The sequence below is a fragment of the Syngnathoides biaculeatus genome, chromosome 6 (genome assembly GCF_019802595.1).
Source record: "Syngnathoides biaculeatus isolate LvHL_M chromosome 6, ASM1980259v1, whole genome shotgun sequence".
In the NCBI taxonomy this organism is placed as follows: domain Eukaryota; kingdom Metazoa; phylum Chordata; class Actinopteri; order Syngnathiformes; family Syngnathidae; genus Syngnathoides; species Syngnathoides biaculeatus.
This window is the reverse complement of record NC_084645.1, coordinates 15,378,402-15,405,439: the sequence shown is the minus strand read 5'-3', so window position 1 is coordinate 15,405,439 and position 27,038 is coordinate 15,378,402. Positions and strand designations below refer to the sequence as shown.

The 27,038-nt window shown below is 39.7% G+C and overlaps 1 protein-coding gene across 3 annotated transcripts in view; it reads left to right on the top strand.

Moving 5' to 3' along the window:
* LOC133501651 (receptor-type tyrosine-protein phosphatase eta-like) overlaps positions 1–27,038 on the top strand; it is a 39,298-nt gene that overhangs the window by 4,598 nt on the left and 7,662 nt on the right. For 2 of the 3 annotated variants that reach the window (XM_061821463.1, XM_061821465.1), the window contains exons 2-20: positions 6,907–6,928; positions 7,113–7,295; positions 8,766–9,026; positions 11,057–11,317; positions 13,627–13,887; positions 15,192–15,449; positions 15,579–15,851; positions 16,536–16,805; positions 16,956–17,219; positions 18,523–18,783; positions 19,400–19,660; positions 21,371–21,628; positions 22,574–22,834; positions 22,910–23,170; positions 23,972–24,241; positions 24,329–24,595; positions 25,335–25,610; positions 25,696–25,845; positions 25,977–26,181. In XM_061821463.1, the coding sequence (XP_061677447.1) occupies positions 6,907–6,928; positions 7,113–7,295; positions 8,766–9,026; positions 11,057–11,317; positions 13,627–13,887; positions 15,192–15,449; positions 15,579–15,851; positions 16,536–16,805; positions 16,956–17,219; positions 18,523–18,783; positions 19,400–19,660; positions 21,371–21,628; positions 22,574–22,834; positions 22,910–23,170; positions 23,972–24,241; positions 24,329–24,595; positions 25,335–25,610; positions 25,696–25,845; positions 25,977–26,181 (4,523 nt within the window). Of the gene's footprint in view, positions 1–6,906; positions 6,929–7,112; positions 7,296–8,765; positions 9,027–10,749; positions 10,778–11,056; positions 11,318–13,626; positions 13,888–15,191; positions 15,450–15,578; positions 15,852–16,535; positions 16,806–16,955; positions 17,220–18,522; positions 18,784–19,399; positions 19,661–21,370; positions 21,629–22,573; positions 22,835–22,909; positions 23,171–23,971; positions 24,242–24,328; positions 24,596–25,334; positions 25,611–25,695; positions 25,846–25,976; positions 26,182–27,038 lie in introns of those variants that run through there. The other variant, XM_061821464.1, reaches the window with a different exon arrangement.

The following is a 27,038-nucleotide window of genomic DNA, read 5'->3' as shown; positions in this document are numbered from 1 at the left end:
CTCCCCGTTGGGCCCAGTCACTGTATGAAAAATGAAATGGTGGTGACGCTGCTATCAGTGGGAAACATCTTGGAACAAGGAAATGGGACGTTTGGTAAATTTCATAAGTGGCCTGAAGTAACTATGAACAGTGTGTGACTGATTCTGTGTCACGAGCTAGCTTTCCTCATCTTGTTCATGATACTTTTCCTTAAATTACAGCTGATGGGTGAATGATGTATAGGATACGGACATCAGATTTCTCTAAATGTATCTGAATGAGGGAAATGTCTCACGTAATGGTCTGGAGTATGTGCGCAAGTCACAAAGCAAGAGTTTTCTGTGGAATGCCACAGCCTCCACCCACTCACAAAATAGTTGAGACTGGATGAGGACGGTCCAGTTTTAAATTAACATGGTTGCCTATGACCAGGGGGCTACTTGAGGCTGTTCATGTACAAGATGAATTACAAAGAGTCACAGTTCCCCTAATGCATGTAAATGAGACACAGGCTCGTCCTCGGACCTCAAAGGCCTTATTGTCAGCAGATAGTAGATAATTTTATCAGTGACCTCCTGGCAGGTCACGGCCAAATGAGGCAGCAGGTCGAAAAGAATTCCTCGTTTTATTCATCATTGTCTGCTCAGTAACAATTCAATGCCCAGACATAATACACCTTACTGCCAAAAAAAAAAAAATATATATCTCGACCTAATGGTGTGATATTTGAGATTTGAGAGGTTTGAGATTCCAATCTTGGCTGAAGCCTTCCAAAAATATTCTCAAACCATCCTAAATAATTTATTTTAATATACTTATTCAAGAATTACTATTGTTGTTATTTGGGGAACTGGCGGCATGGTGGAGTGACTGCTTGAAGCGTCTGTCTCAAAGTTAGGAGGACTGGGGAGTTTGCATGTTCTCCCGGTGCCTGTGTGGGTTTCCTCCAGGCACTCTGTTTTCCTCCCAACTCCCCAAAACATGCTCATGGCCTTCATTAGGCCGTGATCTCCTACTCTCACTAGAGGGGTTTGCAGCTGAGTGTAAAGTGGCTGGAATTAGAATCAGCTCCTCCAAATCTGAGACCACGGTCCTCAGTCAGAAAAGGAAGGATTGCCCTTTCCAGGTCACGGATGAGATCGTGCCCCAAGTGGAGGATTTCAAGTATCTTGGGGTCTAGTTCATGAGTGAGGGAAAAATGGAATGGGAGATCGACAGGCAGATAGGTGCAACGTGTGCAGTGATTTGGAATTTTAATCGGTTTGCTATGGTTAAGAAGGAGCTAAGCAGAAAAGTGAAGCTGTCGATTTACCTGTGGATCTACGTTCCTACCCTCACCATTGGTCACAACCTGTGGGTTGTGACCGAAACAACAAGAGCCTGGATACAAGTGGCTGAAATTAGTTTCCTCCGCAGGATGTCTGGGCTCTCCTGTAGAGATAGGGTGAGAAGCTCAGTCACCCAAGAGGGGCTCGGAGTCGAGTTGCTGTTCCTCCGCATTGAGAAGTGCCAGAAGAGAGGCATTTGTTTAGAAGGACTCCTGGACGCCTCCCTGGGAGGAGACCCCGGTGACGTGCTAGGACACGCCAGAGAAACTACGTCTCTTGGCTGGCAGGGGAACACTCCTGGACCCCCTCGGAAGAGCTGGAGGAATTGGCTGAGGAGAGGGAAGCCTGGGCTACTGCCCCCACGCCCCCAACCCAACCTCAGATAAATGGAAGAAAATAGATGGCTGGATGGATGGATGGATGGATGGATGGATGGATGGATGGATGGATGGATGGATGAGTCCCCGCTGGTCTGTGACACAGGGAGGATAAAAAAGTGCTGGCTCATTCCCTACCCAATAATAGACATCTAAACATGCGTTTAGTAAAAAGCACAGTATGTATGTATGTGTTTCTTTCGGCTCGTCCCGTTACGGGTCGCCACAGTATTTTGATCAAACTACATTCCTTTTAAATCTTAAAATATTATACATCGTCAACATTGGCAATCCTATATCGAGCCTCCGGCACATTAGCTATGGACTTAATTTCATGCTTATATGTAGGAAACTTTGCTTTGAAAGTTACCTCAATCGATGTTCCAAGGGTATGCCTACATTTACGCATGTTTTTCCACCATGTGACTCTGTACACAGTCAATGTGAACAGAACTCTGATGGCTATCTGAAACACACTGTGTACACTAGGTAGTACTGTGCTGGGGACATTACATCCCATATTTCCATGTCCTCTGATCTACACAGTGATAGATAAGTCAGGATTGTGCTATGCGAGGAGGATACCAGGTCACACACGCACAAATGTAGTCTTATGGTGAGAGATATTTGGAAGTAGCCCCTCGACCACATTTTGGCTGCTCCTACAATATTCTCTTGTCGAATATGGTGTTACTATGCTGCTTTCACAGAAGTATTAACACACATAGACCATCTGAATCACAACTCATTGGATCGATACCAGTTCATATAGATCAACTTTGAGTTTCTCAAGAAAGAAGGTTTCACAAGCCTGAAAATTAAATTTACGTCAAAATTATGAGTAAGTCACACATACAGAACTGATTTATAAATGTAGGGAATTTTCAAAGGAGTGGCCAATATAGTTAATGGGAAATGAATGGTGTCATATATAATAATATAGTAACTACTTTTCTTTGTTAGTTATCAGTTTGTTGCAAAGATGCTTCATCCACATTTTGTATTTTTCAATATTTTATTTATTTTCCATATTATTTATACTTAATTATGATATGTAATATATTGTACCTTTACTTTATTCATTTTTTACTCGATCTCCTTTTGTTCATTTGTTTTAAATTTTGGATGGATGGATGAATGAAAGAAATGCTGTAGGTTAGGTATGTGTACTATAATTATACTTGGGGTATGTTGATCAAAGTACGTCACAGATATGTTAGATACATAACTTTGAGCTGTTTGAAATTTTGAAAAAAAATAGTATGGGTCCATCTAGCTAACATATTCATGCATGTTTTCCCCCTCAGCACTCTTCTGTTAAATGTCAATTTATTTTTATCATCAACAACACTAAAGAATAATGAAAAAAAAATCTTCAGAGCTCGTTATTATTACTGCCAAATCCAAAATGATTGTTCACAACATTTTAGAGAACTACAACAAAATAATACACATCATTTAAATGTGAGAGTTAATGTATTCTTCAAACTCTTGTGGTTCTTTTCATTCTTGTAACAGACCTTAATTAGACTGAGGTTAGAAATACAGCAAAATATTTATCTTAAAAGTCCTTTATGTTGATCTGTTATCCGGGGTCTCTGGGTGTGTACAGGAAGTCATGCTTGCACAGAAACAATGAATGTGTTTCTCAGGAGAAACTTCTGAGCCAATGAACTGGAGAAACAAATACTTACTCTGACCTTTAAAAATGAATTCGTGACATTTGCTGCAATGATAAATGTACACATTGTCCTACTCTGTGATGTGGGGCGAGGGGTAGGGTACACCCTGGACTGGCTGCTGACCAATTGCATGGAAAATATAAACAAGAATTCATACTCATGTTCAAACCAACATGGAATATACAGTCTTCAGTGAACCTACCATGCATGTTTTGGAATGTGCACCTGGGGAAAACCCATCCAGGCATGGGGAGAACGTGCAAACTCCACACAGGTTGGGTTGGGATTTCAACCTCGTAACAAAAAAGATACAGATGAGATTTGGTACTGTAACACTACCAGTGGCATAGAAATACTATCTTTGCAGCATGTACACACGCAGGCATGCAACCATGTACATCCAAGGCATTCCATGCCGAGCAGTATATTTTTGTTTCGACTAATCAGACTATATGTAGCCGAGGTCAACAAGGCACGCCCTTGGGTGGCAGCATTGAAGGTGATGTCTTGATTGTGCTGAAGTCCAAGCCTTGTTCCAGAGGAAGGAACTGGGGTGTTATCTGGAGGCGCTTACCAAAGACGGCCTAATAGGACCCAGAGCGGCAGGCCAGCCGGCTGCCTTTCGGGTGGATGTAATGTTTATGTAGCCATCAGTGCGGTCACTTCCTCCTCCTCCTCTTCCCCAGACTTACTCAAAGAGCAATGACTGAGGACGCAGGACCAGAGGGTCGCCGGCTGAGGTCCATATAAGACATGTTTGACCATTCAAAAATAATTTCACCCTTTAAACTTTTTCTTGGATATTATTTCCCTCCTGGGGCTTTGGAGTATGGTTTACATCTTGTCTCGGTCCTTGGTATAAAGACTTGAAACATGCCTTGTTTATTTTGGCTGAAGAGAATATATGAAACATTAGCGCACAAAGTATACAAAGCACACTCAGAGAAGTCCTATTGGTCAGAGACAGTTGAAGATTAATTTGATAAAAACAACAAAATTGCAAAAGTATAATGATGCATCTTTCACAACAATTTTTTTTATTCTTTTGGCAGTGGTGTCAAACATTTTGTAGATGATCCAGTTCAAACTAATCCCATTAAGGACTACTGAGTCATTTGTAGTCAAAATATGAATGGGGAAATGATGTCCACAACTTGGAGGCCACCAGCAGAGGCTGGTCCTGATTCAATTCTAACCTGTTGGCCACTTAAAGAAGGTATTACGATAAGCTTTGTCACCGGAAACAATTACTTTGTGCAACATGATATTTTTATAGAAACAGGAGTTTTGATGCTATTTCACTACAATTCCCTTGACCTCAACCCTTCAAACTGGTGAAAGTCTGAAAAATCCAATAACCGCAATGTTTCCTCAAAGAGAACTAATAAGTTGTTTTTTTTACTGAAATTAAAAAGAAGCAAGGAAAAATTGTAAAGTGTCTGTCTAAAGTGTCATGCAATAGTGACAAAAAGGATTAGAAGCATAAGTCCAATCTTGGCTCAAGTTAGTTTTGTCCTTGTCCAAATCATTTGTGGAAACTGACATTTTCTGACTTTCACAAGGCCAAGAAAATGGCAAACAACATGATGGGTTTCAGTTGTGTTCTCCATCAGAGCGTTTACAGCATTTTGTCCTTTGGCAAACTGACCCCAGTGCAGCACAATGTGAATGCTTGTTGCTTTTATTCCAGTATGAAAGCCAAGAAAACTAACCTCAGTCTTGGTTCGCTACGCAGGCCTGTCACATTAAAAGGACTTTTTGAAAGAATACATTGCGTAGTATTGGGAATCGTACTGTGGAAAATCTATTCAAAACAATTAAAAATAAATACCATGGCTGTTTGTCTCTATGTGCCTTGCGATTGGCTGGAAACCAGTTCAGGGGTGTACCCTGCCTCCTGCCCGTTGACAGCTGGGATAGGCTCAAGCACTCCCTTGTGAGGATACGCGGCTAAGAAAATGGATGGATGGATAATAAATACCACAACATCCCCGGAGCTTAAACTGACTGGCCAACGGCAGACATGATGGTTCTCAAAATATCTGTTCTAGAAAACCAGCAAAGCCAGTGAGATCTCGGAAGAGCGCACTTCTTGTGACAGTTTTGTGACACTTATGCCAAAGTAAGAACCTACCCCAGCAAGACACGTTGAGAGAAGAACAAGAGTACAATGTAGTAGGACATTGTGTTTGACTTTAGTGGTTCCATATGTACTTACTACTTTATGTCTCGGTCATACAAAAGGTCAGTAACTTGCTAGCACTGCCTCAACAAAACCTGGGGGCACTGCCATATTTAGAAAGAATAGAGGCCCAGAGGGTATGGCAGGAAGGCTGCGGTCAGCATTGTGATTAAAAAAATGAAATGCAAAGTCTGGTCTCTGGGGAGAGGTGGGTGGCTGTGCTGTATTAATTTGCAAAACCTTGCAACTGTGACTGTTTTGAAGAAAATTCCGCTAACTTTAGAGTGAATTACCTTTTTTTCAAATAAAGATTTATTATTTGTGATGTGCTCTTCTTGAGGAATATGAAGAAGCAAATATTTAATCTGTATTTTAGTTATTTAACTTCTATAAGAAACATTTACAAAACTATAGTCATAAACGTTGTTATTGAAAATAAGGTTTGGAGGCAGTTTGTACAACATCATTCGATGCCACCCTCCTTACATTTGCTTTCCAAATTGGTCATCGAAAATGACAGATTTAAGGAAGGGCAGAATATTCCATAAATGTTTGAGCCGAGCACTAAGGTGTAATATTTAATTTACTTGTTCATTCGTGGTTTGATCTTTTGTGTTGCTCTCTCTGTGTCAAAGTTAATATTTGGCTACCAAGTTGGACTTTTCTTTCTTTTTCTTTTTTTTTTTTTTGAGAAGTGAAACATGTTCAAATGTTTGGTCTTGTGAAACACAAATTGAAAGGAAACATCTGAGTGATTGTGGTCAATCAGTAATTTGCATGCAGAGCTAAATAAAGTCTTAACTCACATATAGGAAGGCCGGTGTATGGAGATAATGTCGTGTCCGTGGCTGTTGGTTAGAATGAGGCTATTTATTGACCAATGAGTTGAATGTCAGGTGAACTGCTTGGAATCAAATTCCAATGCACTGAAATCAACATATTTCAGGATCCACTTCCGTGTTTTTTTCCCCCTCAAGTTTCATCAGTTGCAAAGACTTGTCTGCTTCAGTATTACCAATAGAACAAAGTATCACTTTCAGTCATTCTTTCATATACAATACTGTATTTATATTCAGAGCCTTTACAAAGGGTTGAGGGAATTGATCAAAATAAATATGAGGTAGGACATTTTATGATTAATGTTTGCATTGACAGTGTTCTTCTGTTCTTGTTTTTTTCAAGGTCTGTGTTGTTTTTAGGGGAGGAATAGTATTTGTGAAATAATCTTACATATTGTCACAGACTTTTGCCACTCATGGTTGTTCCACCTTCCTTTTCTGCTTGATGATTCAAAGTCTGGACTGACATTTGCGGTTGCATGGAACTAAAAGAGTTTTTTTTTCCTCTTTCCTTGCAGGGCTCTGATGTATACTGTGATGGTGCGTAGACACATTCATTTTACACACGCATTTATAGGGGTGCAGTATATTCCTCTGAAAATATACATTTGTATTCACTGTTAGTATTGTGTATTGTGTAATGTGTATTGTGAATTCAAATGAAAAAGTATTTTGGGATCTTCATTTTCTTGTTCTTCCCATCTTTGTTGTTGTTCTCTCACAGAAAAGCCGTGTAACAGCAAGGAAACAACAACAACAACAACAAATATAACACTTGCCTCACCTCCAAGTTGCATTTTATCCCTTGGGAACGTCTTTGGAATTGGTACACTCACTGGGTTGACCCCTGGAGCCAAGTATCAAGTCTTCCTCAACTGTTCAAGCTGCTGTCAAGAGGTCACAATGAGTGAGTTCTACTGGAATGAGGAAAGGGCTATAAAACAGACAGCACTGAAAAGTGCTTGCCAATGGATGAAAATGTGAGGAATAGGCCCTGGGAGTGGCTTGACTGGGATACCCTCCAGGTCACAGCTCCCCCTGAACAGGATAAGTGGTAGAAAATGGATGAATCATGGAATCAATTAAATGAATATATGATTTAAAAATATTTATATAGTGTTATCCTAATAGCATATATATGTATTTTTTTTTCTTTTCCTGATGTCAGTGCACATTTTTATTCATCCAGGTCATGGTAATTCTCAAAAGTCGAATTGAGGCAACTCATTGGCTCTGCTTGGTTGTTGAATTTATTGTGTTATTTCTTTTTTCGTAAAATGTTCATAAATCTCGAAGACAATTATGTTATTAGGTTACTGACATAGTAATATACAATAGTATCGTGTTCCCTTGTTTAATGCAGTTACCTTTCCAAAAATACTTGCGTTCAGTGATATTCTCATAGTAGTTTTTTATTTGAAATGTTTTTTCATTCATTATATATTTTTTTACATTTACAGGATATATTTTTTGATTTAGAAGATTTTTTTTCAGCATTTTTTTTTCGTTTACAGTATGTTTTTTTATTTATATTTTTTTCTGTTTCTTATATGTTTTAATGCTGTTAAGTCCCTAACCACACAATTTATAAACTTTCGTCAGACAGGCATTTAAGTTTTCTCACAATTCTCTCATTTAAACACTCAAAGTTCAAACCTTTGTAGATAAAAAAAAAAAAATACACTACTGTGTTCCAGAATGAAACCAATGATCAAAACTTGTTTGAGGCCAAAATATTTATTTGAGAAATAAATGTAGAAAATCCATCCATTTTCTTCTGCTTTATTCAGTACCAGGTACAAGTGTTTTCCTATAAAAAGAAGAGTATTGTAGTTCTGATAAATACTTTTTATGTAAATGATCATTCTATGATGTTAGACACGAGTAATTATTAATAGCAATGTAGGTGTATTTTACAGTTCCTCTGGCCGGTTGGCGCGATGCGTCGTTGTTGGCGCCTTTTTTTCTGGCTGAGGATATTCTCATTAACAGACATTACACCTTCGATTATGTTTGAGAACTGAAACCGTGACGCTTTTTGCGGGTGCGCTGAAATGCCCCGGGGTCTGCCACCCGCCCCCGGTACATATGGCGGGCGATCACGGCGGACGCTTCTGAGGTAGACCCCGAACTTTGCTACCTGACAAGGGCACTTGAGCTCAGTGCCATCCACTGAAAGTCAATCAATCTCCTCAATGCCATGTGTCCAGAACAGAACAGATCAGAATGCGTTCAAAAAGCAAACATTTTTTTTCAATGGATTATAGCAAGATTTTGGACAAAAGACCCACAAAATTGTTGTAAGGACATGCTCAAAACTGCCAACCTGACCATTCTAGATGACACCCCATAATAACCCTTCTCCTCTTTTGCTCAGAGCCTGAGAAAGCCACCAATCTTGTTGTCAACGATTTCACAACATCTTCTATAACGGTGAGCTGGACCCAACCAGAGGGAAACTTCTCATTCTATGTAATACAATGGACTGATGGAAAAGATCCCCAAAGAGAGAATGTGACTACAACGTCAAAAACCATGACTGGCTTGTCTCCTGGGACCTTGTACGATATAAGTGTAACTACAGTAGCAGATGATAGAATGACTGAAGGTGGTCCTGCAGCAGCGTCTCAGTATACCAGTAAGTAGATCTTTGACTGTGATTTACAAAATAATGGATAACTCACAAAAGTGCAGCATAGTAGCTTATTTGTTAGCTTTTAACATAAAATCCCTGAACTGAAAAAATACATTGTTGCCAATACACTGCATAGATCTCAGTATAATATTAAATGTGAACTAAATCCAACCCTCCTCATCCATTAAAATGAACAAATGCAAAGCTATACATAACCTACACATAAAACATTACCTTTTACATGACGTATAACCTGTGGTTAACCAGTTTATTATCACTAAGCATAAAAAGCTCATTTGGCAGTTTACACCTTCACTCAGTGCTGCTTCTTGTCAACAAGAACAATCAGGTGGATGCTAATGCACGACACTGAAGAGTCAAATGTTTCCAAAAAGATGCTTGCTATACAAGTTGTCATGAGCAAGACTTGGCAACTGCCAAAAGGGGCGTGGCCACACCGCTGCTCTGGGCGGTGACACCTATCCGACCCGTATCAGAGGTTTGTGACACAAGCTGAAAGTCCTTTTCAGCCAACGGGATCAGAACAAAGAAAAAACCCTTCTGATTAAAAGAAAAAAAAAAAACCCTGCTAAATATTGTATGACATACTGTACACCCGGGGTGCCCAGACATTTTTACCCCAAGATCTACTTTTCAAGCAGCCAGCCTCTCACGAGCAACCGACAACAGGGGTTATGATGATGATGATGCTCCCAAACTGTATTGCCTGTGCTTTCATCCTGGATCAGCCTGTGGCAAGGTGGCATTTTAAAATTAGACACCATCTCATCCTGTACTTTCTACTTTGGCTTCCGACCAGACCTTTCCCACTGAAGAAAGAGAAAATCTCATCCAGTTTAACAACTTTTTCTTCGATTATTCACATACACATACACAGTCATTGGATCTTAAAACAACAGCATTTCTTTTTTAACTTTCTCTCTTAATATCGAAATTAAACATAAGCAGCATATCGAGCTCGCTTGGTCTACGTTGCTAACTAAAACAGCGGTGGTGGACGCTGTCATTATAAAACACATTGATGGGTTGCGTAAGAACTGTAACATTTGTAATTATGAGTAGGGGGCGGGTGTAAAGTAAACTAGGAAAAATAGTGTGGTAAAACAGCGGTCTTTGTTAGAGAAAGTTTTGTGTCCTGCCTAAAAGAAACCAGTGGATTCTTCTTTTCATTTTTTACAGTAAGTATGTGAATTGTGCCATTGTGTGGAACAACCAGTCATCCCTCAGTTATTGAATCACATTGCAAAATGCCACAAACTGAAGAGCTGTATGTTTCATGATCCTGCCGCTTCAGCACGAGCTGTGCGGGTGCCCGTGCGGCTGCGCTAATTGGGAGGCACACACCTGTGCCTCATGCGGTCTGATCATCCCCCGTATATATAGGACCCGGTGACGACTGGTCCTCCGCCAGTTCGTTGAGCTTTATGTCCCGTTCCAGCACTCTCGTACTCCTGATTGATCCTGTGTGAACCGACCTTCGTCCGTTCTCCGACCAACCTTGCAAGCCTGACTCCTTGATCCTTCTGCCTCCGTTGATTGTTTCCCCGTGTACCGACTCCTGCCTGTCCGCTCATCTGTTCTTTTTCCCCGACGTCACAACTACCGCTGCCGCACCGGACTGCCTGCTCGATCCCCGACCTCTGCATACAATAAACGAGTCTCTTCTTGAACTACCTTGCGTCTTCCGAGTTCCTGCATTTGGGTCCTACCTCTCGTTCCGATGGGACGTGACAGTATGTTATACTTTCAATTTGCATTGGATTTTTTTTTGCGCGTTAATGCTGAGCAAAATGAGTCAGACTGTTTACATGAAATTAATTTCTGGTGGGTTTTCTTTTTACTTTGTTGTTACATAGCAAAAATTGCCATGTAAAACAAACATGGTTTTCTATGGATTATAGCAAAATTTTGGACAAAAGTCCCCAAAAAATTGTTGTAAGGACATGATCAAATCTGCTAACCTGACCATTCTAGATGACACAACATAATAACTCATCTCCTCTTTTGCTCAGAACCTGAGAAAGCTACCAATCTTGTTGTCAACAATTTCACAACATCTTCTATAACGGTGAGCTGGACCCAACCAGAAGGAAACTTTTCATTCTACATAGTACAATGGACTGATGGAAATGATCCCCAAAGAGAGAATGTGACAACAATGTCAAAAAGCATTACTGGCTTGTCTCCTGGGACCTTGTACAATATAAGTGTAACTACAGTTGCGGATGACAGAATGACTGAAGGTGCTCCTGCAGCTGTGTCTCACTATACCAGTAAGTACAGTATCTTTGAATGTGCTTTACAATTAACATAAAGTCCTAGAACTGTTCCTCAGAAAGTTGGAAACATATGATCATTGAAAATATATTCTTCTATGACTTTGTCTGCCACCACCATGTTTTTTGCCAAAAAACATGTTTGAAGAAACCATGTAGATTCCTTTGATGAAAGTTCATTGCAAACAATGCACGCACGGCAGCATCAGGGCAGTTTTTACTGTATTTAATTTTTTTTACACTCAAGAAGGATAAATGAGCCGTGTGTGTGTTCTAGGTAAGAGTCTAAGGAGTACACCTGCTCATGGAGACTTATTTGACTACATGGCATTTATTATTTGATATCTTTCCTCGCATGTAGAACCAGATATCATGCATGAACCCTTCGCTTCTACAAACACCTCCACAATGTCTTTGAAATGGACCCCACCAGATGGTGCGGTCTTTATGTACCAGATGAAGTGAGAGGAAGGGAGTTCACCAAATACAGACTTTGATCTCTGGTACATCATACACAGTCACAATTGTTTCCATTGCTGGAAACAACTAAATAGAGGAAGAAGTCTACACATTTGCTCAAGTCACAAGTATTAAGAAACACATCTTCAGCCAGCATGGCAAAATTGTTGTGTCTGAGATAAATTAATTTCATCCATCCATCCATCCATCCATCCATTATCTACCACTTTTCCGGGTCAGGTTGGGGGAAGTAGCTTCAGCAGGGATACCCAGACTTCCCTTTCCCCAGCCACTTCTTCCAGCTCTTTCAGAGGGATACCGAGGCGTTCCCAAACCAGCTGAGAGACATTGTCTCTCCCGCGTGTCCTGGGTCATCCTCGGGGTCTCTTTCCGGTGGGACATGCCCGGAACACCTCACCAGGGAGGTGTCCGTGAGGCATCCGAATCAGATGCCCCAGCCACCTGATCTGGCTCCTCTCAATGTGGAGGAGTAGCGGCTCGACACTGAGCCCCTTCTTTCGGTCACGACCCACAGCTCATGCCCGTAGGTGAGGGTAGGAACGTAGATCGACTGGTAAATTGAGAGCTCTGCTAAGTTGATGTTAACATGTAAAACATCAGCATATGGAACAGTGTACGTCCTGTTCAATTTGGATCAAGCTGTTCTTGGCTTGCTTTGTCATAACCAACACAGAGGTGTCTTGAGTCTCTGCAGGGTGCACTGAAATGTGTAAACGTTCAAGGCCTCCTGGGTGAAATGCTTTATTTGCATATCGGTTATTGATCAATACTGGCGATGTCATGGGTGTGATCATTCCATCCCACCTTCCACGCACCTGCTCCTTGGATCACCCTCCCCACCTGTTCCTCATTTGTGTTAATTGTGCCATGCATTTCAGCCTTGTGCCTCATGTGCTCTTTGATAGTTTGTTGTACCTCATTGTCACTGTCATGCATTCTGTTCGACATTTTTGACTTGTAGTAATTTGACCTTGCGTTGCCATTTGGATACTGTTGCCTTCTGGTCTGCCTGCCTGTGTACTGATCTTTGCCTGCCATTAAACCCTCTTTTTCAACTGCATCTTGTTCTTGAGTCGTGCATTTGGGTCCTCTCCCATGTTCTGTCCTTGACAGGTCACTCATGTGCCTATGGGGCATCTGCAACATTTGCACAATTGACATTGTCCCAGATCATCACACAACTAGTCACTGTGAACCGCATACATTTATTGATGTCTCTGCACCTTTTGCATGATGGTCATTGTACATGACTATTGTTCCATCAGTCATTTCAAACTGCTGTAATTGTGAGAGGACTCTGCCTCTTCTTGCACAGTTGTCAAGAAAAAAAAAAAGTTTTAAGAGGAATACATTACAGGCAACCTTTTTATGTCCAGTGAGTGTTTTTAAGTCTTTATGTCTCAAAAGTACTGTATTCTCTGTCAATTGACTCTCTGTTGTCGTAATGGAGCGGTCCGAATTACTGGAGACGAATTCTTTGTTTGTTTGTTTTTTTACTCAGTCATCAATATAACTAATAAATATCTCTCCAGCTATAATGACCACAAGGCATGTTAATGCTCGGCCAAATGAGTAAGAGCGTTTTCATCACATGAACCTTTGGTGGATTTTCTCTTTCCTTTTTTTACATGGCACACATTGGAATGTAATACAAACATTTTTTCTATGAATGTAGCAAGATTTTGGACAAAAATGCCAGAAAATATTTGTAAGGACATGCTTAACACTGCTTATCTGATGGTTTTGAATGACAGCCCCCACTCAAAACTGCCAACCTGACCATTCTAGATGGCACCCCATAATAACCCTTCTCCTCTTTTGCCCAGAGCCCGAGAAAGCCACCAATCTTGTTGTCAACAGTTTCACAACATCTTCTATAACAGTGAGCTGGATCCAACCAGAAGGAAACTTCTCATTCTACATAGTACAATGGACTAATGGAAAAGATACCCAAAGAGAGAATGCGACTACAATGTCAAAAAGCATTACTGGCTTGTCTCCTGGGACCTTGTACAATATAAGTGTAACTACAGTCGCGGATGATAGAATGACTGAAGGTGCTCCTGCAGCTGTGTCTCAGTATACAAGTAAGTACATCTTTGACTATGATTTACACAATAATAGATAATTGACAAAAGTGCAGCATTATAGCTCATTTGTTAACTGTTAACACGAAGTCCCTGAACTGTTCCCCAGAAAGTTGGAAACATATGGTCATTGAGTATATCTTCTTCTATAGCTTTATATGCCATCACCACGTTAGTCGCGAAGAAACATGTTTGGTTCAACCATGTAGATTTATTTGCTGAAAGTTCATTGCAGACAATGCACACACAAAAGCATCAGGGCCGTTTTAACTGTATTTAGGTATTTGGTACACACAAGAAGGATAAATGAGCTGTGAGTAGGTACTAGGTCAGAGTTGAAGGAGTACACTCGCTAGTGAAGATTTATTCGACAACTTGCTTTCTTATTTGATATCTCTCCTCACGTGTAGAACCAGGTATCATTCGTAAACCCTCCGCTTCTACAAATACCTCGGCAATGGTTTTTGAAATGAACCTGACCTTTTGGTGAGGTCTTTATGTACCAGGTGAAGTGGAATAACAGAGGAAGTGAGTTCACTAAATACACAAATGACAGCTTCGCTGAGCTATCAGACTTTGTCTCTGATACATCATACACAGTCCCAATTATTCGCATTGCTGGAAACAACCAAACAGAGGGAGAAGCCTACACATTTGCTCAAGTCAGACACACGTCTTTTGGCAGCATGGCAAAATTGTTGGTAAAAATTCAATCTGGCTTCAACTTGAAACTGATTTGACAAGTTACCAAAATGCATGTTGACAAACCGCAAAGTGTCTGACAAATTCGTTTTCACAGATGATACAAACCTGGAGTTTGTTTTATGAGTCACATTAATGCCGTGTTAAGATGTAAAACATTACCATATATAAAATGGCAGTGTACCTCCTGTTCGTGGCTTGCTTTGTTTGGCATAACCAACACAGAGGTGTCTTGAATCTGTGCAAGGTACACTGAAATCCAGCTCGCTAGCAAGCTATCTGTGATATAGGTATTTATCATAGATAGCTAAATATCTATGATAGATAGGTATCTATTATACAGTAGATCTGATATGAGCAAAACTGTTAATGTGGTGGTTCCTGATAACCCCCCAGAATAATCCATCCCCTCTTTTGGTCAGACCTTGAGAAAGTCACTATCTTAGATAGATAGATAGATAGATAGATAGATAGATAGATAGATAGATACACTATGATTTATTCTGTATCCACTATAAACTCCAAAAGGATGTCGTGTTTAATTAAAACTACAGTGCAAAAGTAGCCTATTACAGCCAACACTCTGCTTTCTTATTTTCTAGGGCCTGAGAGGCCTGAAGAAATAATGGTTACAGCAGGAACTGAGAACATGAAAATTGAGTGGAACTTATTCCATGGAAGAGCTGATTTTTATGTGGTGAATATCTCAAATGAAGAGGTGTCGTATTCCTTCAGCAAAAACACAACAGCAAACACAACCAATTTTACTGGTTTGTACCCCGGCAGAGTTTATTTCATTTCAGTCATTGCCTTTGCTGGAACCCTAAGCAACACATCAAACCAGATCTCATTCGCTACCTGTAAGTTCATTCCCTTTTTAAAATAATTTCATACTGATTGTGAATTGAATTAGTGTTAAAGGTGTGCATATAAAGCTCTAGATATGTAAACATCTGACACAATGTTTTGTTGTTGTTTCCATCTATCAGTTCCTACACCACCCGGTTCCCTTAATGTCATGCAAAGGACAAATGCTTCAATTCACCTTCAATGGGAGACTCCCACCAAGATGGAGGGCGCGCCTTTGATCAGTTACCACATCGCTTACCAACAAGCAGGTGGTTCATTGCAAACTGCTAACACCACCAATAACAGCATGGTGTTGTCACAACTCTCATCTGGAACATTGTATAATGTAACTGTGGACACAGTCGGACCCCAAAATCTGATGAGCTCGGTTGTCCATAGATCAGCATACACCTGTGAGTACTCCAAAAAGATCTAGCTTAACTTTTTCATACTTGACATGCTTTCTTTATTTATGTTAGAATAACAACTGTAACAATATTATCATTTAAGTAATTGTCATTAAAATATTACCTGACTACAGTGCCTGATGGAAAATATTGAACTTTCACTACTCAAGTTGTAATGTTTCTATTTGTTAGGACTATTGTCACAAAAAGGCAAAAAGTAAAAGTATTTGGAAATGTATTGTTAGACTCATTGATCAAAGGTGAATTTTGCCATTCAACTCCTTGTGAGAGAACAGCACATTGCGCAAAACATACTGTTGCATTGAAAAAAATGTAAAAGTTATAGTGCATTTTAGGTTCATCTTTAAACGTCACCCAAATTACAAATATCGCTAACTTTTTTTTGAGCACTTTGTTTCATATTGTAAGAATTTCCAATTATTGGAGGTCATTTTCGAATAGATCCAGAGGGCCAGTCCAACCCCCAGTAAAAAGACTAAAACTGCTATCATGGCAGCAACTATCAAATTCTCTTCAAACATTCCTTCAAAGTTTGGGGGGCTTTTTGGGGGGTGATATCTAAAACAAACTACCACCTCTTTCTCATATGTATTTTGACTGGTCCAACCTTCTATAGTTGTATCAGCTTCTTTATTTTTAATACTCTATGGTGTTTTATTTTTCTCCTAGTGCCCAACCCTGTGGTAAACCTTGTCTCCAGTCCTTTCAATGCTACCTCAATAAAAGTGGCATGGTCAAGCCCGTATGGAGTGCAAACATATTACGAATACTTGGTACAAACCTATAAGTCCACAGGAACACTTGTGAAGCCACAAACAGTCAGTAATAACAATGCTGACGTACATGACCTGGAACCAGGAACTAAGTACAACATTAGTGTTACCACATTAGCAACAGCAGGAAGTGAATCCACAGAAGAGCACACTCTTGCTTGTACAAGTAAGATATGCTATTTGAAATCTGCAAATACAGGAATAGTTTCTAATCCTGACTTTGCCCCAGACATGTCCTACATGACCATATTAATTATTACAAAAAACATTTGCCTTATGTGGATTCTGACAAAAGCTTCTGGTCTGTTTGTTGTAGTGCCCAACCCTGTGACGAAACTCCAAGTTCAGGATTTCAACACAACAGCCATCCAATTGATATGGCACAGATCAAGTGACTACAAGGACACCTACACCTATCTGCTAACCACATTCCAAGATGACACAATGGTTTACAATGTGACAACAAAAACAGAAATGTATACTCTTCTCAATCTGACTCCTGGAACTCTTTACAATTTGCATGTGTTCACAGTAGTTGAAGCGCTGAAGTCTACACCACAACAAGCATGGCAATATACAAGTAAGGCTCCTTAATTTATGGTTTTTAAAATAAAATAAAAAGTAATTCTCTTCGCACCAACAAATGAATTCCCCAATTTATTGTGAATGGCATATTCACATAAATAATTAGAATTAAGGATTGGGAAAAAAAAAAAACCAACAACCTTATGTTGAAGAACAACACAGGGTACCCTTTTAAAGGGATGAGAAAAATAGATACAATTCTGACCAATGTACACTAAGCAGCAACATTATGACCAATAGGAAAGTATAATTATGTCAAATGCAAGAGCTTTATCAAATATCCTACATTTGCAAAGTTTTATAATGTCAACTATAAATCCATCCATCCATTTTCTGTACGGCTTATGGTCACCAGGGTTCCTGGGATGCTGGACCCTATCCCAGCTATCTGTGGCAGGGTACACCCGGAATTGGTTGGCAGCTAATCGCAGGACACATAAAAACAAAGAACAATTTATGTACAAATTCACACCAATTGGTCCTTTAACAGCAGAACTGCAGGATGGCTTATGACAGATTTTCAATCATAGAGGTCATGGTATTTCTTAAAAGTTGAATCGAGGAAATTAATCAATTCTTGAATTCTTCATTTGTTTGGTGTGCATAAATGTCTAAGTCAATTATGCTATTGGCTTACTAATATAGCAATACACAGTATGATACAATGTAACAATATCAGTACTTAAAAATTTGATCTCATCAAAATGTTACAATTATATTTGGGATCTGATCCAGTCTGTCACCATCAATCTTTCGAGGCAATATTTTAACATTATTATCACTAATCATAAAACTCTAATTTGATTTAATTTCAGTGCTGCTCCTTGTCAAAAAGAAAAAGCAGGCAGATGGTAATGCATGACACCGAAGAGTAAAATTTTTACAAAAAGATGCTTGCTATACTAGCTGAGTCCTTTTCAGCCAATGGGATCAGAACAAAGACAAACCCTTCTGATTAAAAAAAATGTGCAAAATATTGTATTACATAAACAGTATAAGACTTCGAGTCAGTAATTCATATAACGAATAGAGAGCCCTCCAGCTATCATGATACCGAAGCACGTTAATGCTGAGCAAAAAGAGTGCGACTGTTTACATCAAATGAACTACTGGTGGGTTTTCTTTTTACTTTTTTGTTACAAGCACAAATTGCTATGTAAAACTAACTTTTTTTCCTATGGATTATAGCAAGATTTTGGACAAAAGACCAACAAAATTGTTGTAAGGACATGATCAAATCTGCTAACCTGATGATTCTAGATGACACCCCATAATAACCCATCTCCTCTTTTGCTCAGAACCTGAGAAAGCTACCAATCTTGTTGTCAACAATTTCACAACATCTTCTATAACGGTGAGCTGGACCCAACCAGAAGGAAACTTTTCATTCTACATAGTACAATGGACTGATGGAAAAGATCCCCAAAGAGAGAATGTGACAATAACGTCAAAAAGCCTTACTGGCTTGTCTCCTGGGACCTTGTACAATATAAGTGTAACTACAGTGGCGGATGATAGAATGACTGAAGGTGCTCCTGCAGCTGTGTCTCAGTATACAAGTAAGTACATCTTTGACTATGATTTACACAACAAAAGATAATTGACAAAAGTGCAGCATTATAGCTCATTTGTTAACTGTTAACATAAAGTCCCTGAACTGTTCCCCAGAAAGTTGGAAACATTTGGTCATTGAACATATTTTCCATGACTTTGTCTACCATCACCGTGTTAGATGCCCAGAAACATGTATGGGGCAACCATATAGATTCCTTTGCCCCCACAGCGGCGGTCCTGTACTTAGGGCTGATCACAATGGTCTACAGTCCAAATCGCGACGCAGAACACGATGGGGTGTCTCCCTTAGCGAATCAGGATACAGAACACAATATGCATTCATACACTGTAAAAAAAAACAAAAACACCTGGTAAAAATCACACACACACACACATCCATCAATCTTCTGAGCTGCTTGTCCTCACAGGGGTCTCAAGAGTGCTGGAACCTATCACAGCTATAATCAGCAGTCACAATCACACCAATTGATAGATGTTTTTGGGATAGCACAAACTGCTATGTAAAGCAAATGTTTTTTCCTATGGACTTTTACGTTTAACACTGCTAACCTGATGATTCTAGATGACATGCCATAATAATCCATCTGCTCTTTTGCACAGAGCCTGAGAAAGCCACAAATCTTGTTGTCAATAATTTCACAACAACTTCTATAATGGTGAGCTGGACCCAGCCAGAAGGATACTTCTCATTCTATGTAATACAATGGACTGTTGGAAACGTTCTCCGAAAAGAGAATTTGACTCCAACATCAAAAAATATTACTGGCTTGTCTCCTGGGACCTTGTGTGATATAAGTGTGACTATAGTGGCGGATGATGGAATGACTGAAGGTGCACCTGCAGCTGTGTCTCACTATACCAGTAAGTACATCCTTGACTGTGATTTACAAAATAATAGATAACTGACAAAAGTGCAGTACAGTAGCTTATTTGTTAGCTCTTCACATATAGTCCCTGAATTTGTCCCCAGAAAGTTGGAAACATATGATCATTAAAAATATCACCCCACCCTTACTCTATGGGTGACACAAGCCCGTGCAAACTTTAAACCAGGATAAATGCAGAGGGTTGCGTCAGGAAGAACATCCAGCTTAAAACTTTGCTCAACAAATATGAGCATTCATCAAATGAATCCCGTACCGGATCGGTCATCGCCTGGGTGAACAGCGTCCACTCCTGGCACCATTAACCTGCATAACAGATTCTTTGGCAGAAAAAAAGACAGGAAAGCACAAAGCCTACAACAGAGTGTGGGGACTTTGAATCTTGGGACTATACGGGGAAACTCAGGAATTGGTTGACATGATGATTAAGAGAAAGGTTGATAGATTGTGCATTCAAGAGAGCAGGTGGAAAGGCAGTAGGGCTAGAACATTAGGGGCAGGGTTTAAATAATTTTACCATGGTGTGGATGAGAAGAGAAATGGAGTAGGGTTTATTTCAAAAGAAGAATGATCTAAGAATATCTTTGAGATGAAAAGAGTATCAGATCTAGTGATGAGGTTGAAACGTGGAAGTGCCAGTGTTGCGTACGAGTATTATGAAATTAGCGGCTACGCCCCACAGATAGGATGTGACCTTGTCATGGTCTCCATTTCGGTTGGGTTGGTTTTGCTCAGCAACTGTGGCAGGTCACCGGCGGCTGCAGCAGGCCGTAGCGGGGAGCTGTAGGAATGGGAGCCTCCCGGGGAGCAGCAATGGGGTCTGCAGTCTCCTCCTCAGCCTGCTGCAATTGAGGCTTAGAAGGTGTGGATACCAGAGGGCCAAAGTGCACTCTGGAAGGTGATATTTGAAACATGGGTGGTACGGGCCGTGAATCAAGCTCATCTTCAAAATCAGAAAAGTCTGAGTCTAGGAAAATGTGGCGGTGAAATGGTTGGGTGTGGTGAATAACTATGACAAGTGGGGGATACAGGTGAAAAGGAAGGAGAGGACAAAATGACAGCGCTTACTCAAAGAAGGCAGGCTTATTTGGGAGGCAGAAAGTGCTGGGAGGCAGACTGGCGCTGTTACAGGCGACACCATGTTCTTCCCGCTGGGTCCTGTCTTGGTCAGCCCATTCTGTCAAGGTGTGCAGTACCCAAATACAGGGAAGCAGGCCAGCAAGGCAGGAATCCATGAATCTCAAAAATATTTAATTTTTAAAGACAAATAAACAAATTAACAACCGTTAACAAACGATGTACATATAACTTAAATAAACCTAAAGCTAGATACTAGACAGGACGTGGCACAGCGAGATCATGGCATGGGCATGGACGGACATGACCCCCATGCATTTTGGAAAAAATTTTAAGACTTTTAAGTACGACTTACGGTCATTAAAATAGAGTACTTTTTTGCCATTGCCATGTTTATTGCCAAGGAAAATGTTTAGGGAGACCATGTAGATTCATTTGCTGAAAGTTCATTGCAGACAGTGCACACAGAAGCATCAGGAAAGTTTATATTTAATTTTTGATTTAATAAATGAGCCTTGATTAGGTATTAGAAGTCTAAGGAAGACACCTGCTAGAGAAGACTTATTTGCCTGTTTTCTATTTATTAATTTATATTTCTCTACTTTTGTAGAACCAGGTATCATTTGTGAACCCTCCGCTTCTACAAACACCTCCACAATGTCTTTGAAATGGACCCCACCTGATGGTGAGGTCTTTATGTACCAGGTGAAGTGGAACAACAGAGGAAAGCAATTCACCAAATACACAAATGATAGCTTCACTTTGCTATCAGACTTGGTCTCTGGTACATCATACACAGTCACAGTTGTTTGCATTGCTGGAGACAATCAAACGGAGGGAGAAGCCTACACATTTGTCCAAGTCACAAGTAAGTCACACATGTCCAGGCGGTATGGCAGTATTTTTGGTATTCTTCTATAAAAGGTCAGAGGACAGAGATGTCTGTATTGTTTGTTATGTAATTCATGCATATCACTTTTAGCAAGCTGTCAACTGTAGTTTAGGTAAAAAATAGGTTTTTATTATGAGTATTGAGCACTCCGTGAACTTACCCAAAACTCAAGACACCAGAAAAGAAAACCTGACTTAAACTTGAAACTAATTGAAGAAGCTGCCAAAACATTTTGACAAACCACAAATCGTCTGACATCATTTCATTTAGACAGATGATACAAAACTGGAAGGTTTTTTTTTGTTCTGGGGTTGCCTTGTCATAGCCAGCACAGAGGTGTCTTGCAGGGTATAATCAATTCTGGGAAGCCAGGTTGTCTAGGGCGACATGCCTCTGGTATGGTCACCTATGGCAAACGGGTTATGGGAAGGGACCAGACAAACCACAGCTCCAAAAACACCAGTGATGTTAAAAAAATTAAGAAGTCTAAATAGAGTCTTTGAAATTGTGGGGTTGGCTTGCTAACTAGTCATCCAACGTGGTGCCACAGATGTATTTACATCCTAATTTTGTAAGTCTGGGAAACCTCATTTCATCAACCTAACAATTTTTTTTTTTTGCTCTCTTCATATTTAACTTTTGCTTAGTTTTTTCCCAGCACATGTATGCAGCAAAGTAGTTGATCCACATAGTCACCACCATTATTGCTGAATTTCTTTTACACACACATACAGTACTAGAGTTTCTTTCTTTTTTTTTTTTTTTTTTATTGTCCTGAATTATCAGGCCACTCCCTTGGGCAGACAAAGTGGTTCCCACATTAGTAAAAAAAAGTTCCTGGGCAAATCCATGCAGTGTCTATGTTCATTGCTGCTTCTTGGTCAGCCAATCCAAAGGAAACATTCTGCCTGTGTTTTCTAGGACCAAACAAGATTGATAAACTGGAGGCATACACTGTAAACTCAACGGCAATACGCCTGGTTTGGATGAAACCGCAGGAGCACAAGTCTAACTATACGTATAGGATTCAGACAACTGGCTGTGGCTCCCAAAACACAACTGCGGCAGACAACGTTGCAGTGATCTTAGAGCTCAATCCTGGCACACAGTGCACTTTCTGTGTTTTTGTCCAAACAGCAGGTGGCATAGAAGGGGAAGCAGAGTGCATCTCTCAGTTCACAAGTAAGACTTTAATTTTGGCTCATTCCCCTTCATTTTGTGATCTTAAATAATTGTTTTCTTCTCATATGTTATCAGTGCCTGAGGCAGTACAACCTAGTATCTCTAGTCAAGGCTCAAATATGTCAGTCCTGGTGTCATGGATAAGACCACCAGGAAATGTAGACGGGTACAGTGTTCACCTCAACAGCTCTTCTGCATCACAAACACAACCAGTAGGGTCTACCGACAACTCCTTGCTTTTCAAGGGGTTGTCTGCTGGAAGGCTGTACAGTGCCATGGTGATGTCCCATAGTGGAACATTCAATGCATCATCTGAATATGTTACGAGTGCTACCTGTAAGTACAAATTTATTCCTGTGATTTTCTGCAACACAAATATATACACTCCCCAGCCACATTAGGTACACCTACACAATCTGAATGTTTTCATGGCAAAAAGTGTGTTGAAAGTGAATTTATAATTAGGTCAGATTTTGGGGACCTCCTTTAGCAACATTGTTCAGTGTGACACTGTCCATCTTAATGAGTCAGAATTTCAAATATACTCCTCGGAATGTGTCTATGCGTGATTAATCCTGTGGTTAATGTATTTTTTTTTACAAATTAAGGGAGTTTTGTCAGTTTAATGATACCTATTCCCTCTGATTTATATGGTGTTTGACAAATACTGTATATTATAGTTATTAATGTAAACCTATATAGTTTGCAATTTGAAAAATGTCACATATCACCAAACCAGCTATCTAAACAAAAATATACAATGTTGTAATAAGACCTTATTGAAAAGAAAAAAATATAGTCCGTATGATGCCACATAAACCTTAATGCATCATTCTGAGACAAGGTGCCACTGTCATTTACATGACACTTATTGTTTAAGTAGTTTCATTTAATAAGTGTTTAAAACACCATTGACAGTTACCCAGTATCAAAAAAGGACCAATTTATGTGTGCTTGGGTTCTTTCTCAGTAACATGCACAAACAATTGCATCAACACAAACTTCTCACTGATGACGATGTGTCGAAACATTAATTCTATTGTTTGCGAAACTTAAGATACTAAAGCACAACGGGATCCTCAATTGTCCTCATCCTAACTGTAACTATATCTTTACTGTATTTATCATCCCCCAAAGTTCCAAACCCACCTGGGCCGATTGAGATCCTCACAAAAACAACAAACTCAATAGAAGGAAGGTGGACAGAAGCTCCCCTGATGGAAAGCACATCGTTCTACTACCAGCTAACAATTGCTCCACTTGACGGACGTGGATATATTAATACCACAAACTCAAGTCATACTTTTGAATCCTTGCACTCTGGGACGCCTTACAACATTTCCGTAGCAACAGTTGGGGTTTTGGGTTTTAGGAGTGAAGTGATCCAAGCCTATTTGGTTACCACAAGTAAGCACCTTTTTTTTTCTTTTTGCTGTGCCTGCACAGATATGCCTGTTCTCTGGGTTAATTCCTATCCCTCTCAAATTCTCTTAGAACCCTCGGCTGTGACGTTCCTGAGCACTTTTGCGGAGGAGGATTACATCACAGTCACATGGCTTCAACCTGATGAAAACAAAGAAAGTTATCTTTATTATTTGACCTGGGAACGTACAGATTGGCCATTTAATGGCACTATTGCGACTAACGAAACAATGTATACTGTCAAAAACCTGGTGCCTGGCAGTAGGTATAACTTTTCTGTCATCTCTAAGACTCAGGATGGAACTCAGAGTGCTCCCAGATGGATTTCAAATTGCACAGGTATGGTCATAACACACCATCTGGATTGACACATAGTGCACCAGTGTTTACTTTTCTTACTGGTCTTCATGATTATAGGTTTAGTAAGAATATTGCAGATGGGTATATGGGAGGGCTGAATTTTGCATGCTCCTTCATTATTTTCATACTTTAACAATTACACAATAAAATGGTTATTGATAGGTATTGTTAAACAAAACAAAACTTTCTGAGATTTGCAATAGGGAAATAATTTCTCTGGGGGAATAGCTTATCCTGCTGTTGTTATGAACGCCCAATTTTATCAATTGAATAAACACTCAGGAGTGTGTGACTGGCTCAACTCCAGATTAGACCACAGAATCTCCACTCCACAGCAAGAATTTGTCTGCCAGGAGTGCGGTTGTGCACTGCACATTACAACTACACTCTTGAGTGATCATCTGTGTTGAGTTCTGTTAGCAGGGCACTCCATCATTTCTACTTCTAACTTCTGGAGGCTGTCTCTTAAACAAAAAAAAAAACACACACACAGCACGCACATGGCTGTTGTGGAGGTGGTTGTTTCTCCATCAGCTAGAGTGGCTCTGGATCGTAAATAAAGTAGATCGTAGCAGGAGAAACCACGATTTAGCAGTAAAGTTTTGACATAGTTTCTATTGATGCAAGTTATTCTGCTCATCCCACAAATTAATATTACTTACCATTTTTTTTACAACCTTGTATTTGATAAATTTAAATTCTTGTATTTCTTCTCCAGGTTCAAGCCCTGTAAGAAATGTAACTTGCCAAGGTCCGGACAATCCAAATGCAGAAATCGTCTTGTCCTGGGCTAAGCCCATTGGTCAGTTTAATGACTTTCGCATCACTATAAATAATATGGAAATCATCTGTGGGAAAAGCACTTGTGACCAAAGCTGCAGTCAGACCATTTCCAACCTAAGTCACTACACTTTATACAAAATCACGATGGAGACATTGAGCTGTGGACAATCTGCTACTCCGGTGTCTCACCACTGCAGGACTGGCATCACAGGTTGTGCATGTCTTCAGTATAGCTTTTTTTTAAAAAAAAAAAAAACACAAGACAAAATCAATATTTTTCCATCCTGTTTTGGTAGACCCACCAATTCCAGTGGGCTACAAGTCATTGGTTAGTGTGAAAGAAAAAGTGTACAACAGATTCACCATTCAGATCAACACCAGCCTGATGGTTGAGACCATGGGGCCAATCACTCATTTTGGTGTGCTGCTAACAGACATTATAAAAGGTTTGCTTTGTTTTTATTTTCTTTTTTTTCAGATTACTCTAATTTCATCATCCTCACTTTAAACACTGTAGTGCATGCTTTGCAAGTAATAAGTTACAGTAATAATCACTCTCTTCTGCCTGTACCTTTAGAATCTGGCATGGCTAATATGAGTGCCTACTTGGGGAAAACACATCAACAGTGGCTTGGCAAACAGACTCCGGTATACCTGGCAACAGTCAAGGAAAGAACTGGTCAGTCACGCAGTGAAGACAACATGTTGTCTGTAGACATTGGAGACGGGTCGGAATGGAAGGGCTACACCAATGGAGCCCTTCTTGCCAATCGAAGATACCAGTAAGACTTAAAAAAAAAAAAAACATGCCACTACTTGTAGCAACTAAACCATTTGCACAAATATACATCTGAGATGTAATAAAATAGCCAAATAATATACCTTTACAAAGATAATAGCACACAATTTTTATTAACAGTGGATTAATTCAGCCGTATAAATTATTGTTATAGTAGCTATAGTTTGTAGTGGTGAAGAACTGTTGTGCACCATAGCAAGACGTGTTCTGAATATTTTTTCTTTCACACGTCTAAATAAGGTAACTGAAGTAAAATAAAAAAACATAAACAATGTAAAGACAGAAAATGTTTAATTAACAAACAGTTGCTTTTGCTCAAAAATGATTTAGAGAACAATAATCCAATCAGACTCATTTTAGTAGACTTTGCTTGTTTACGCAGTACTTTTACTCTGGTGTTTTTTTTTAACAAACATTTGTACTTTTCAACTATAGCACATTTTTTAAAGTACGGTACAGTTCAGTTGTATTGAACTTTTAAGTAACTTACAGCTGTTTGTTTTTAAACATTTGTTTGAGTCATTTGTTATTTACCTTATTTATAACACATTTAATTGAGTCATTGTTCAAGTACACTTTTATTGTCGCTCCATATTTAAGCACATTGTTAATGTTCAAACTGTGCATGTTGGAGTTGCTTATCGATAACCGAATCATAAAACCTCCTATCTGAAAAGTCTTTGAAGAACTAGGCCCACGAAAAAATGTCATACAGAATTCTGTGTCAAGGTGAAATCCGCAAATCAGTAATTGATGTTGATTAACCTTTTGCAGTAAAACCTCTTCTTTGTTTTTAATGAATCTGTTGGCCATCATAAGAGTGCCTGCACTTAGCAAGTT